General features: G+C 52.3%; 6 protein-coding genes across 6 annotated transcripts; 3 read left to right on the top strand and 3 right to left on the bottom strand.

Moving 5' to 3' along the window:
- Positions 1-722: 722 nt before the first annotated feature.
- On the top strand, positions 723-2,489 carry PSV08DRAFT_387283 (major facilitator superfamily domain-containing protein; the record flags this gene model as incomplete). Its single annotated transcript, XM_014223852.2, has 5 exons — positions 723-929; positions 986-1,257; positions 1,312-1,733; positions 1,794-2,166; positions 2,241-2,489. 5 exons carry the CDS (start codon positions 723-725, stop codon positions 2,416-2,418), a joined length of 1,452 nt encoding a protein of 483 aa, XP_014079327.1. The 3' UTR covers positions 2,419-2,489.
- Positions 2,490-3,503: 1,014 nt separating this feature from the next.
- Positions 3,504-4,347, bottom strand: PSV08DRAFT_281760 (uncharacterized protein; the record flags this gene model as incomplete). Its single annotated transcript, XM_066092558.1, has 2 exons — positions 3,504-4,120; positions 4,169-4,347. The coding sequence occupies 2 exons, from the start codon at positions 4,345-4,347 to the stop codon at positions 3,541-3,543; spliced, it is 759 nt and encodes a 252-aa protein (XP_065949420.1). The 3' UTR covers positions 3,504-3,540.
- A 1,644-nt stretch (positions 4,348-5,991) lies between these two features.
- On the top strand, positions 5,992-7,506 carry PSV08DRAFT_33563 (uncharacterized protein). The gene is made up of 2 exons (XM_014223849.2): positions 5,992-7,194; positions 7,276-7,506. Exons 1-2 carry the CDS (start codon positions 6,185-6,187, stop codon positions 7,412-7,414), a joined length of 1,149 nt encoding a protein of 382 aa, XP_014079324.1. The 5' UTR covers positions 5,992-6,184; the 3' UTR covers positions 7,415-7,506.
- A 482-nt stretch (positions 7,507-7,988) lies between these two features.
- Positions 7,989-8,817, bottom strand: PSV08DRAFT_387281 (uncharacterized protein). Its single transcript, XM_014223848.2, has one exon. The coding sequence runs from the start codon at positions 8,754-8,756 to the stop codon at positions 8,154-8,156; it is 603 nt and encodes a 200-aa protein (XP_014079323.1). The 5' UTR covers positions 8,757-8,817; the 3' UTR covers positions 7,989-8,153.
- Positions 8,818-9,119: 302 nt separating this feature from the next.
- PSV08DRAFT_245525 (nucleic acid-binding protein) lies at positions 9,120-9,928 on the top strand (the record flags this gene model as incomplete). The annotated part of the gene is made up of 3 exons (XM_014223847.1): positions 9,120-9,140; positions 9,357-9,624; positions 9,741-9,928. 3 exons carry the CDS (start codon positions 9,120-9,122, stop codon positions 9,926-9,928), a joined length of 477 nt encoding a protein of 158 aa, XP_014079322.1.
- On the bottom strand, positions 9,751-13,155 carry PSV08DRAFT_198643 (uncharacterized protein). The gene is made up of 2 exons (XM_066092015.1): positions 13,095-13,155; positions 9,751-13,046 (listed from the first exon to the last, which is right to left on the bottom strand). The coding sequence occupies exons 1-2, from the start codon at positions 13,137-13,139 to the stop codon at positions 10,242-10,244; spliced, it is 2,850 nt and encodes a 949-aa protein (XP_065949419.1). The 5' UTR covers positions 13,140-13,155; the 3' UTR covers positions 9,751-10,241.
- Positions 13,156-13,181: the final 26 nt, after the last annotated feature.

The raw sequence follows: 13,181 nt of genomic DNA, 5'->3' as shown, positions 1-13,181 counted from the left end.
GGGTCTTGTCTTTGGAGAAGACTTCTTTGCGTTCTTTGCACTCCCAAGAAGGGACTCGGCGTCGAGGGGACCAAGCTGCCTGTTTGTGACCATCAGTGTAGCTTACAGTAAGTGGCGTTCATACTATTGGAATACCGATACTGCAGTTGCGTCGGATACGAGACCTCCGACAAGTGGGCACTGTCCGTTACCCCGGCCAAAGCTATCAAAATGCGGAAAGGTGAATGGTGATGCCCAGCTTCTAAGGCAGTCCGCCCTGAAGGCCCTCCACAACTCGCATATCTGCGATTCAGAATCGGGATTTGCACCCAATCACTTTGTCTGAGCGCTGGGCAAATGTGTTTGGAAACCCCGCATTCCCCGTTTTAGCCACACCGGCAGCTCCAAACTTGTTCCAAGGCGGCCGGGAGAAGTGCCCTGAGATGGCTTGGAAGGCATGCACGCGCGGAGGTACCTTGACAAGTTCGTGTGTTTTCGGAAGAGAGTAGCAGCTGGGGACTATCTGGGGCAAAAAAATGGATGTCTTCACCCCACACTGAAACGTGGGCTATGAATATAAGAGACAAAGCCCACATCCCCAGATTCTTTCTTCTCCAGATCATCCAGCTCGGTCTCTGGGGATCTAACAGTACTTTGTTCATCTCTTTGTCTACCACATCATTTCCACGTCTTTATAGCTGTAGAACAGTGCCGTGACTGGAATATTGATACAAATCGCCACCATGCAGGACACCAAGAAGGACCATGCCGTCATGATGGAGCGGGCTCAAACTCATGATGATGAGCCCATAAAGCCCATTCCTCAAGTTGACAAGATCGACTATTCAGGAGCTCACGAGAAGACGGATCCGCGAGAAATTGCGCTTGTCAGGAAGCTGGACAAATGGATTATGCCCATGCTGTGGTCTATGTACTGGCTCAACTACCTGGTATGTTCACCTAGCCAAGTGATTGTGAAGATAACAGAATTGCTAACGCTACACAGGATCGTAATGCTATTGCACTGGCACGTCTCGACGATCTGGAGGAGGACCTCAACCTCAGCAGCACACAGTATCAAACCTGCGTTAGCATTCTCTTTGTCGGATATCTGCTTGGTCAGATTCCCAGTAACATGCTTCTCAACCGAGTTCGCCCATCACGGTACATGGGAGTCTGCATGGCTCTGTGGGCCATCGTCTCTGCCCTCACTGCGCTGTCCAAGGACTTTACTGGTCTTCTCCTCACTCGCTTCTTCCTAGGAATCACAGAATCTCCGTACGCACTTATTCCCCACTTAAAAATTGAAGATATTTACTGACTTCCACTTAGATACTACCCAGGTGCTGTCTATCTGCTATCCTCGTTCTACACTCGCAAGGAGGTTGCAACCCGTATCGCCATCCTGTACACTGGAAACATTCTCGCTACTGCCTTCGCTGGCTTGATTGCCGCAGGCATTTTCCACGGCCTAAGCGACGTTGGAGGAATCAGTGGCTGGAAGTGGCTGTTTATCCTCCAGGGAGCCGTCACCTTTGTCATTGCGGTTGCTGGTTACTTTTTGCTCCCCGATTTCCCCCACAACACCTGGTGGTTGACCCAAGAGGAGCGTGATCTTGCCACTAACCGCATGGCCCTCGACACTGTTGGCAACCAGGGCGAGACGTCTGTGTGGGCTGGTTTCCGCCAGGCTGGAAAGGACCCCATGGTCTGGATCTTTGCTGGCATGGCACACATGCACTTGGCTGCTAATGGTACGCTAAACATGAATTTTTGGAAATGTGAACAGAACAATGTACTGACTTTGACAATAGGTTTCAAGAACTTCTTTCCCACCGTTGTCAAGACCCTCGGCTTCAGCCCGACCATCACCCTCGTCCTGACCTGCCCTCCCTACCTCATTGCCGGCGCCGTCACAATCGCCGTGTCGTGGTCTTCGGGCAAGTTCAACGAGCGAACCTGGCACATCACCATCTCCAAAGCCGTAGCCACTTTCGGTTTCGGACTCGCCTGCGCTAAAATCGGTGTTGCGGGCCGCTACGTCGCCATGATCATTTTCACCATCGGTACCTACGGCGTCAACTCGCTCATTCTCGGTTGGTGCGGATCCACCTGTGGCCAAACACCCGAGAAGAAGGCCGTCGCAATCGGTATCGTGACAACTGTCATGAACGCTTCGTTTATCTGGTACGCTTCCCTTCCTCTTTTCAGACGAAACTTGCAAAGAAAAAAACGACAGCCAAGCTAACATGATCGACCAGGACCCCTTACCTCTGGCCCAAATCCGACGAACCCAGGTACATCATTGCACTCAGCTCCTCGGCCGCCTTCTCCGTCATGACTGCCATCTTGGCCTGGGTTGCCAAGATTCTGTTCCTCCGCAAGAACAAGAAGATTCGCGAGGAGGACAGCGATGCTCAGAACTTTTATGTCTACTAAAGCACAAAGGAGGAGTGGAATACTCGATATACTTGAGCTATCTATGGTGCATGGGAATGTGAGATTTCATGGCATGATGCTTAGAAGCATCTTTTATGAATTGTTCTCGATGAGATAATGAGCAATGGAATAATCTTATTTGTTTTCAAAATATTTTCTGATGAAAAATTTCGAGTGGAATCCAGACGTGTGTAACTAAACTCATTCCACTCAATAGGACATGGGCGTGAACGTGAAATACTATCATCATAAATGCCATTGCTAATCCTAAACATCACATGCCAATTTGAAAAAAATAATGAAAAAAAAAATAATCTCACACAATTTCCCAATAAATGCACGTTTCGCCCCAACAAGACGAGGAAGAGGAAGAGGAAGTTATGACTAACAACCACTAGTCCCAATCTGACAACACACACACAGAGAGGCGAACACCCGTTTGTCTTGGCAACGCGGCTATGTACGTAACCCAGCCGTACCCAAAAAACCAGCGAGTCATTCTAGGCAACCACATTTTTGCAAGATTTTTTTGGGGATTCCCTAAACGAAGAGAGGGGGCTAGAAGCGGGAAAAATGGGTCATACATAATTGGTGGCTAGCTGGGATATTTTTGGAGGGTTAGCGAATCGGATGTTGAGGCTGAAAGGGGGAGGCGGGAAAGGGAGAGAGGGGGATATAAGAGAGTTTCCCTTGGGATACATAACGCCTCTTTTTCCTGTTTGCCGATTCTTTTTTTTTTTTTGCAAATTATATTTTTGTCTCAAGTACGACGTGTACACTGGTCCATTATTTTGATTTTGGAGAAGAGATGAATTAACTGACTTGATGAGGTCGGTCGTACAGTAAAAAGTATGGATAAGAGGGGGGGCGCTCTCCAGGCAGCAACTTAAAGCCAAGAGAATACGAGAGAAGAAGAAAAAAAACGAGAAGAGATATCCTGTAGGGTTCCCGAACGAGTAGAAAAAACGCCAGAATAACGCCGAGGCTATGCTTTTTGTTTGTCCATGGTGTGCCAGTCTGCGGACAACGGTAACGGGAAAGATGTGCGCCGAACCCGCATGAGAAAAGAGTAGGAGCAAAGAACGAAAAAAAGGAGGAGTGAAGAAGGGAAGGGGGTAAACATCATGACTGTCTCGTCATCCTAACATGCTGCGTCCGGTGCGGTCGTCCTCTTTCCCGTCTAGCACCACCCATCTCGACGAAATTGCCCGGCGGACGAGTCAAGTTGTGATTGCCCGCCTTGAGTTCCTTTAGATCCTCGGCATCAATCAAGCGTCGTTGCCATAGATACTCGAAGAGGGCAAAATCCGGTCGACTTGTGCGTAGCGTCTGGCCATACATGACATGAGCAGAAGCAACATGATGCATGCGAGCAGCCCAAGCAGCATGGCCTCCGCCCTCACATGCGTGAGCGGTCCAGTCGCAAAGTGGACACTGCACTTTCAAGGGGGGTTCCTCGCCACGGAAATGCGATAAGCAATGTCGCTCCCACTCTTCCTGGTTGTGCGAGATGTAGGCGCAGTCGAGGAACCAAAAAGCACATTCGAAGACGGGGGTGCGGCCATTGCCATGTGGCATTTCGAGGACGCCCTCGTGGCCCTCTTCAAGCAGCGGGTAGCCGGCAAGATGGCCAGCGAGGCCCGTACTAACGCTCGTCTCGGTAGGCGTGGCTTCGGTGCAGCACGAGTGCAGCGAGGGGGGACTATGAGTCGAGGCATTGGACTGGTGGACCAGAGCCGGCGCCATGGACGAGACGCTCTTGATGGACTCGTGTTCGAGCACCAGGCTGTCGGCCGCCGGGGCCTGGATGCCGTGCAGATATTGCGAGCCGATGTGAACCAGGCGGGCAGAGAGGTCGGGTTGCTGCACCCAGTCGTGCAGCGTGGGCGTTACATCGCGGTCGCGCTGGCGGAGGGCGGCCAAAGACATGTTTGGTGTGACTTGCGGGGTCGGCTGTGGCGCAGGCATCAGCCTCAGGCGGCGACGGGTCTTGATTGGTGGGGCAGAGGGGCAGAGTGCATCTTTGTGGCCTTGGGGACGAGTGTGGGCAAGGCGGTGCAAGCGAATCAGGACTCACTGGGTCTTTACAGGGTCTGCGAGGCGTACGCCCGGCATCAACGTCGAGGGAAAGATGGGGATGTGAGGAGTGAAGGGTAGGGCTTAGCGTGGGTGGGTAGTCTGTTCTCGTCCGGGTCGGAGGAGAGACTAGGTCGACGGGTGTCGTGGCCGGCGGGTAGGGAGAGTCGGGCGTGGGTTTTTTATGGGCAGGATCTTGACGTAGCCATCTCAAAGGAGATCAGATGGTTTCTGCGAGATGCGGCTCTGGGCGTGATTGGCATCTTGTCGCTCCTCGGCTCTTCACACCTACCGACCGCTTGCATCTCAAGTCGCCCATGGCGGGCAACCCTCGAGCAACGGCTCGCCTCGCCGTCAACGACGCTGAGTTGATTGGGCCGGTAGCTTGCAGATGACGGCTGTCTGCACAAGTGGGGTGACGCCTCTGAACAGCCGAACACCCTTTTCCCACTGCATGGCCGACCGCTCCCGTGCCACTACGAATTGCCCTTTTGTATGGCGCTTTGTCGGTGAACCCGCTGGGTTGTTCCGGATGAAGAGTCATCTGAATTGGCTTGGCCTACGCCAAGATAGTGCACGTTTGGGTGTCTGCACTGTGGCCATGTGTTTGGAGGAGAGTAATTGACTCTGTTAGTCCTAATCCGGCTATGTAGAGTACACATGTGCATCCATGGCTGCGGCACAGCAGATCAGAGCCACTTACTGAAGCATGGTCAGTAAAGTACTGTAGGCCAGCTGGGACACGAGTGTATGCTGTCATCACATACTATCACCGTACATACAACGTATATATTTACACTTTCATTTTCATCTTCACTGCGCGTCCAGATGGGATGATCGACCACCAACCATGCACATACAGTATGCAATTAATAACCAGCACCACGAATGGGGTAATCCGCTTGTCAAGCTGGGGGGACAGCCTTTCGGCCCACGCCGGCCGTACCAAGCCCGTGTTGACACATGCCTGGCTTCGTACGTCCAACACCAGGGCAACTCGAAATGTCGCCCTGAGTATTGGGCGAACGCCATCTGTAGGCAGTGTTGCGGTCCCAGCGTAAGTATGCGCCCATGACTGGCCCTTGGCATTCTGATGTCGCGTTTCATACGCGAACGATCCCTGCTGCTTCAAGCGGCCTGCGACACAACCTCAGCACAAAACCACTGCCGTGCGCATGCGCACCATCCCCCCTCCCCCATTTTCCGTGGCTCGCAACCTCTCTTGGCCATGTTCTGGTTTCATTCTGCAGCTCACATTCAACTTCTTCCACGTGAACTGATCTGGGACTCCCGACGCCCATAGTACCTATCTACAGTCCCAGCCGCCCAACATCTTAGCTCCTCAACGCTACCGTCTCAGATCCTCGTGTCACGACACTCTGCCGTCGCGGCATGTCCTAGGGAGCGCGATAAAACTGGAGACCAACCTTGCATTGCAGCCGCAGCCACCCCTTCCCGCGCATGACCACTTTCCACGAACCGTCATAGTGTCCGCGGTACCCTGGATTCGTCTGCTTCACCCTTAGGCCGAGCTTCCGCTTTACGAACGACGCTGTCGCTGCTGTCGCTGCTGTCGTAATACTCGCTCGCTCTAGAAGCCAAAGATCGGCAAAACTTCCATGCCCATACAACGCCATAACATCATACGGAAATACCGATCGACCGCATCGCTGCCCACGCCTTGGGCGACATGCTCACACTCGCCTCGCTCTACAGCCTCCCTCCCGTACTCCTCAGCCTCACAGTCACACGCGCCTACGCATCCCCAGATGGAGTTATTGGTGACCAAAAGACGCATGTCCGCCCTACCTTCGCGACCACCTTGACGGGCGGCGAGGGCTGTGACCTGTCCAAGATTGACGACATTCGCGATGGCTTCTCCGAGATGGTCGCCCTGTTTACCGCTGCTACGCCCTTTGACCCCACCTCACAGCCAGGACGAGAGTTCTTCGGCCCCTCGATAGCTGGAAACCACACCGACATGATTGCCAAGAATCTGCAGCGAGCAGCAAACTACGGAGTACTCGAGGGAGAGGACGGTGCCATCAATTCCGACATCCACATACGATGCGACGACCCCATGAACCTTTGCGACAGAGGCAACAGACGCGAAGGTAACCACGCCGCCTACAATATCGGCAACGAACCGCACATTGTTTTCTGCTCCGACTACTTTGCCATGGACCCCCTCGAGGCGCGAATAAACAACAAGGCCGAAGACCAAATCCAAAAGGACCGCCTGATGGAATACTACAACCGCGCTTCTCTGTGGGCACGCATGGTGATGCATTTCTCCGACATTGGCACAGCATTCGTCCAACGGCCCACTCCTGCACCTCCAAACTCGACCACCGAATGGATTGTAACCTCTTCTGAAGGCCCAATGAACACGTCTGTGCTCGCTGGCGTGCTCAACGAACAAGGTGATGGCCCACCCGACCGCCAAACCCTCAAGTACGCATACGGTGCCACACGCGCAAAGCTGCTCGCCACTTTGTCCACCCAGATGCCCTACGATGCTGCAAACAATGCCGAAAACTATGCTCTCTACGCCCTCTCGCAATACATTATCAAAGACAAGAAATTTTACCCTGCAGTCCCCATCATGGATTTCCCAAACGAAGCAAGCGTGCTTACCAATGACAACCTCCAGGATGGCGAAAGATGCAAATATGCCTTTTTCGACATGTCTGACGTCGTGTGAGTTTCTCCTTTCCCCCTTGTTTCTTTTCCGTCCTAGCGTGGTGCAGACATGTGCATAAAGGCTAATGTTACAAACAGTGCAAGACCGTCAGATATGTTATTAGAAGGTGCGCCGCTACCCTCTGCAGGCTCATCTTCTTATGCCTTGTCTTCGGCCGTGATAGGCATAACCGGCGCTGCCTTGGCGTACGCCTTCATGGCCACGTCGATTGGATGAAGCGGGCCAAAGCTGCAAGAAACGCCAAGCATTTCCGCGTTTTGATGGAAATTTCCAAAGAAGAACACAAACAAAGCTCTTCTTAGGAGATGTGGATGGTATGGGAGCCATGTGCGCTTTCCAACACCCCCCTTGCTAAACCTTGTGTGTGTGTCTGGCAACATTGATTGCCTGATGTGAACCCATGGTGGACAGACATCGTATGATGCAACACGGGTCCGGGAAAGCACCTCCTCGTATTGGATGGGTACGTAGAGCCCCTAACCCTGTCATCATTTTTGATGACGCTTTCGATCTACAGTACAAGCAGATACTTGGATTATATGGAAGCGTAAATGACTACGTCTGGCAAGGTTTGGGTGCGGGAATGGACTATGGGCGCCAAGGAATAGTAATTTTGACTCCTTAGCTACACGCTAGGACCTAAAATCCCATGATGGTTTTTTTTCGACTGGCTGGTTGAAGAAATCAAGACGAACAAGAGATGGTGTAGAAGTCTTTGACCTTGATGTCCTGGCCTGTTCGACATAAATAGAGAAGATAGTAATAGTAATAGTCAAAAAACAAGTCCCGGTTCGACGACGACTATATTGTAACTTCTGTACCTTCCCTTGAACAGTCAACGAGCTGCAAACACCGAAAGTGGCGATATGTTCTGTTCCGATATGTCCTTATGGGCATCAAGAGCAGGTATGACTTTGTGAAGTAAGGCATATGCAAACCAAAAGGCAATCGTGTACTACCCAATATGATGCTTCGAGGACTGTCCTCGCATCCTAGGTGAAAAAGGTCGTTGAGCCGAAGGTGGATTCCATTCCGGCCGCTTCCTCGTCGGCCTTGAAGAGCCATATCCACCCTGTCGATTCTTCATAGCCTGCACCACGGCCTCGATGACACTTCCTGTCTCCGTGCGCACCTCTGCATATTTAGCAGCAATCAAGGGCTCCTGAACGTGCAATCTCAGGCTGCCCGTCAGATCCAGTTTTTTGCCTGCTTTCAGCAAGTCCACGAGATCTGGTCTATCTTGAATAGCTTTGGCATTGACAAACATGCCATGGTCATCGTATCCTCGCTCTTTCAGTTCGTCTTTGACTGCATTGCGTAGACGGCGTCTTGCCCATGCTCGCACGCAGCTCGACTTGCTCAGATTGACGCCCGTGGTTGCATGCCACCAGAGCCCTTGTTTCTTGCGTTCTGCCTGTCTGCGCTTCTGCGTCTCGTGGAGAGGATGCGAAGCGTCGCTTACGACGTGGTTGACGATGAAGTTTTTGTATTCTGGCGCATAGCTTACCATGAACGTCTTGGGCTTGTTCTTAGCGAGGAGTGCGAAAGGGCTCTTCATGACTCTCTTTTTTCTTCTCTTTCTTCCTCGTTCTATCCGTCACGTTGGACGAATTATGCACAGTGACGTTTGCAAAAAATGTCGAACACAAAAACGGTCACAAGGAAGATGGGTTGGCTGCTCGGGTGAGCGCCCAACGCTAGGCCCAAGACAGGCAAGCGCAGGGCGTTTAGCGCCAAATGTCCAGGGCGGGCATCCCACAGTGACTGTGTCGGAATCCACGCGAAGGCGAAGCGGGCTGTGTGTGGTGCAAACAACGGGTCCCGCCACTACATAAGAACTTGCGCCCTGCTTTCTCAAGTTCCCCCGACTCCCAATCTCCACTTACAATCAACACACAAACAAGCTTCGACAACCGCCAGTATGCCGAAGAACAAGGGAAAGGTATGTTTGTCGTCGCTCCTTTTGGAGGGGCAAGGCTCCCCACTACATGCGCACACAACGTCCATGACGCTGCCTGGCCTCAACCCCCCAAGCAGCTGCCTCACCTCGCCTCCCCAAGGCGAAGTGGAAAAAAGCGCCAGCGTCACTCTATTACATTCCGCGCCAAGACGCCCCCAAGCAGCCCCAACCCAACATGCTAACGACATGGAACCATAGGGAGGTAAAAACCGACGTAGGGGAAAGAACGAAAACGACAATGAAAAGCGCGAACTTGTCTTCAAAGAGGAGGGCCAAGAATATGCCCAAGTAGTCAAGATGCTCGGAAACGGCCGCCTGGAAGCTCAGTGCTTCGACGGCGCCCGCCGCCTCGCCCATATCCGTGGCAAGCTGAGGAAGAAGGTCTGGATCAACCAGGGCGACATCATCTTGCTCTCGCTGCGCGACTACCAAGATGAGAAGGGCGATGTCATCATGAAATACTCTGGTATGTTCTTTTTTTGGACTGACTTCACCTACCCCAGGTGTTGAAGGAGGAAAGTTGAGGTGTTGATGAAAGATGTTTTTTTTTTGGCTAATTCAACTGTGCCTTTTTTTTTGTAGCCGACGAAGCCCGTTCATTAAAAGCATACGGCGAACTCCCCGAAAACGCAAAGATCAACGAGACAGATACCTACGGCGACCAGGGCGACGAGGGCATCGGTTTCGAATTCGACGAGGACCGTGATGATAGTGACTCGGATGAGGCTGAGGGTGGTGGCAAGAAGGAGATTGATATCGATGATATCTAAAGGGCCGAGAGAGGGAGAGAGAGAGGTCCGCCATGCTGTCTCGACTCTTTGCTTTGCGCTTTCCGCGGCTTCTGGCGTTTTTGCGGTAGCGAGGGTTGGGCTGCTCAAATGCTGCTTCTTGCGAGCGGGCGGATGGGGGAGAGAGAGAGTATGTGGTTATTCTAATCAAATCGACTGTAGTGACGGGAGGAAGTATCCAGTTTTTCAAGTTTCTTCTTCATACTTGACGTATTCTCCATGTTCCGCGACTCGAAATTGTCTATATTGAAAGAATGATGATTTGGCCCCAAACCCATCCAACATTGTCCCAAACCTAACTAAATACCTGCAACTGTACATCCTCATACACACTCCGATTCAAAAACCGATGCGCTCTCCTCCCCACATCCGTACCCACCAGCCAACAAATCTCACGCTCACTCATATTCGCCACCTCGAGTATATTCTCGCTCTTGAGCATCAGCGCCGTAACCGCATTCTCATTAATCCCCGGCAGCGCCCTCAGCATATCCTGGCTCGTCTGGTTAAAACTGCGCATCTCGTCGCCGCTAAGATGGGGATCGAGACCCAACTGCACAGCACGGAGGGGGTCCGGCTCATCTTGCTGTTTCTTTAGTTCTGCAAAGATCTCAGCGGTTTGGTAAGGCGACGAGGACCAGATGATGCGGAGGCGGGGGAAGGCGAGGGTGAGCATGACGAGTTTGGACTGGAGATCGGGGGCTGATGCTGATGAGAACGCGGAGTTTGAGCTCGAAGCGGCGGGGGCGGAGAAGTCGGTAAAGGGTTCGAGGGTGAAGGATTTGTTTTGATCGAATTCGATGAGGAGCATGGGGTGCTTGTAGTGTTCGGTCATTGATTCTACTTGGTTGAAGAGACGGCCGTTTGTGAATGATGCGATTAGATCGCGGATGGATTTGCGCTCCACGCAGATTTGGGGGGTGAGGACGTAGTCGCCGACTGTGAGCATGCAGGGCACGATGACCATCGAACGACCATGGAGGAGTGAAGGGAGTGACGAGCGGAATTCTCGTACGTCGACGACCACACGAGGGGGTTCGGCAGTGGCGGCGAGCCGACCTCCTCCTGCTATCCTTGTGTTGATTGTGCGTAAAAAGGATTCCTCAGGCGCGAGATTGGCAGATGGATTCTGAGTAAAAGCCATGTTTGCGCGCTCTTTGATAAGCCGCGTGAAGGCGTCTTTTTCGCGGCGGACAGCCGACAAGTAGCGTTGCTCTTCTACACTGCCCCCATAGTACATGAAGAATACCTTGACGGTTCTGTCCGTGTGGGAAGACCGGTACACTTCGATGCGCCGGATGAAGGCCGCGTCTGGCTCGTACATGATGACATATCTCGGTTTCGTTTCATCAAGAACGTGCTCGTCTAGGTCTCCAGAATAGGGGTGTATGATGATCAACGAGTTCATGTCGAAAAGTTCGTAATAACTTTCCATGTTATCCAAAGGATCAAGACCTACTTCTCCCGGTTTTTGCGCTGCCTCCACTTCGGTGGGCTCAAGTTCGGCCATGAGACTGGCAATGTGCGCATCACGATCTCCAGCTGTACGGACTGCGCCTGTGTCACCTCTTGAAGGACCTGCTGCTGCGTTGGCTCCTCCTCTGACGCGACGTCGCTTGTTAGGCGGGGGCTTGCCGGAAGTCGGACGTGCACCACTTTGAACATTCTTGTCTGTGTTGCTGTTGATGGCCTTTTGGTTTTCCGAGAATAGAGCAGCACTGACTTTGCCAAAGTCGCGTTTCCAAGCCAGATAGTTGCGTAGCTTGCGTCGCATCATGAACTTTGCTGATGGCTCATACTCGTCTTCATCTTCATCTGCAGAGCCCTCTGGTTTGACATACATGGTCTGTAGATATTCCCGTAACTGCGCGGCTGTACCCTGGTCGCCGCACATGATGAGAATGGACCCATTTGACGAGTCCTGCGGCGTGGGATTCAAATATGCATCTTGCTCAATTTCTTGCAGAATTTCTGCTAGCTGCGTCCATTTGGGAAACTCTTCCAAGACAGGTTCCAGTGACTCGGGTACTGCATTTGAGGCGTTGGCTAGCTCGGCGTTTGATACCTTGCCCGTGTACACCCTCCGCTTAGCTGTTGTAAAAATAGTATCAGCAGCATCTAAAAACAACCAGGGAGACTGGTTCTGTTTCGTTGATCCTGGTGGTGGTTGGGAGGCCGCTAAGACAGTATCGAGGTACTTGTTAAAGTTCACAGCATCGTAGGTGAGGAGTGCATGTAGAATGGTCCGCAAGAGCGACAAGTCGCGAACGACCTGTCGCGTCTTGAACGTGGTCCGGTGCCAAACAGGATCCAACTGCCGTCGAATGATCTGATCAAAGTTCTTATGCAATGCACTGTCCACTGTCCAGTCCTCGACCTCCAACCCCGGGTTAGCCTTCTTAAGCTCACTAATGCTGGCTTCCACACATGCCAAGACGGCGTTCTGTATATCCTGCATTGCTTCCGTCATGGGTACCTCCAATTCAATTACTTCGGCCTTCTTGCGGCCTTCAAGCGAGTTTGCAACAGCGACATGGAACCTTGGGTATAGCGCTGGTTTTGTCAAGAATAGATTCTTCATCATGTTAGTGAGCGGAGAGAATCCCGTGGTAAAGGGCTCTGGTGTGTCCGAAAAGGCTTTGAGGAAGCCGACTTTGTTCTTTTGCCGGTATATTCTTAATATGAAGGCTTCTAGGGACGTGGCCACGACTCGTTCAGCATGAAGAACCACGACACCAGTCACCGTCTCTGGGTTGAGCAGGCCAGATAAGAAATCCACAATCAGGATGCGCGATGTAATGCTGAATATGCCACCTTGTGCGTACATCTTCTCGCGTGTGCCAACGCTCATCAGATCGGTATTGACCAGGCTCAGGCCACGGCATTTGGGCGCATTGCTGATTGCCGCGTGCTCAGCCAGCGCCTCACCAATCCACACATTCTCGCGGTCGTCAGCTCCGACGAGCAGTATGAGATTGTTGCCGGCGGCATCGTACAAGTGTAGGAGATTTGTGACTATTCGCAAAAGACCGAGGCCGCGGGCGAGAAGAACGAGCTCATCTTCCCCACGTAGCTCATTGAAGATGTCTTGCTGAAACTCCTATGATGTCATCAGTACAAGGTGCCACACATTGAAGCGAGGACATACGAGAGGCAACGAGAGCTTCACGGGGGCTTTCGCATCGCCGGGCATTGGGTACTGCTTCAACTGTTGGGCGGGGCGGATAAACTAGGT

Source organism: Bipolaris maydis (genome assembly GCF_028858645.1).
Source record: "Bipolaris maydis strain C4 unplaced genomic scaffold PSV08scaffold_4, whole genome shotgun sequence".
NCBI lineage: Eukaryota > Fungi > Ascomycota > Dothideomycetes > Pleosporales > Pleosporaceae > Bipolaris > Bipolaris maydis.
The sequence above is the reverse complement of the archived record's forward strand: the minus strand, read 5'-3'. Positions and strand labels throughout refer to the sequence as shown.

Excerpts from the sequence above, each read along its gene's own strand:
- PSV08DRAFT_33563 (XM_014223849.2), top strand. The coding sequence starts at position 6,185 with ATGCTCACACTCGCCTCGCTCTACAGCCTCCCTCCCGTACTCCTCAGC. Across the intron at positions 7,195-7,275 it reads TTCGACATGTCTGACGTCGT|TGCAAGACCGTCAGATATGT; the intron begins GTGAGTTTCTCC and ends TGTTACAAACAG.
- PSV08DRAFT_387281 (XM_014223848.2), bottom strand. The coding sequence starts at position 8,756 with ATGAAGAGCCCTTTCGCACTCCTCGCTAAGAACAAGCCCAAGACGTTC.
- PSV08DRAFT_198643 (XM_066092015.1), bottom strand. The coding sequence starts at position 13,139 with ATGCCCGGCGATGCGAAAGCCCCCGTGAAGCTCTCGTTGCCTCTC. Across the intron at positions 13,047-13,094 it reads TGAAGCTCTCGTTGCCTCTC|GAGTTTCAGCAAGACATCTT; the intron begins GTATGTCCTCGC and ends ATGACATCATAG.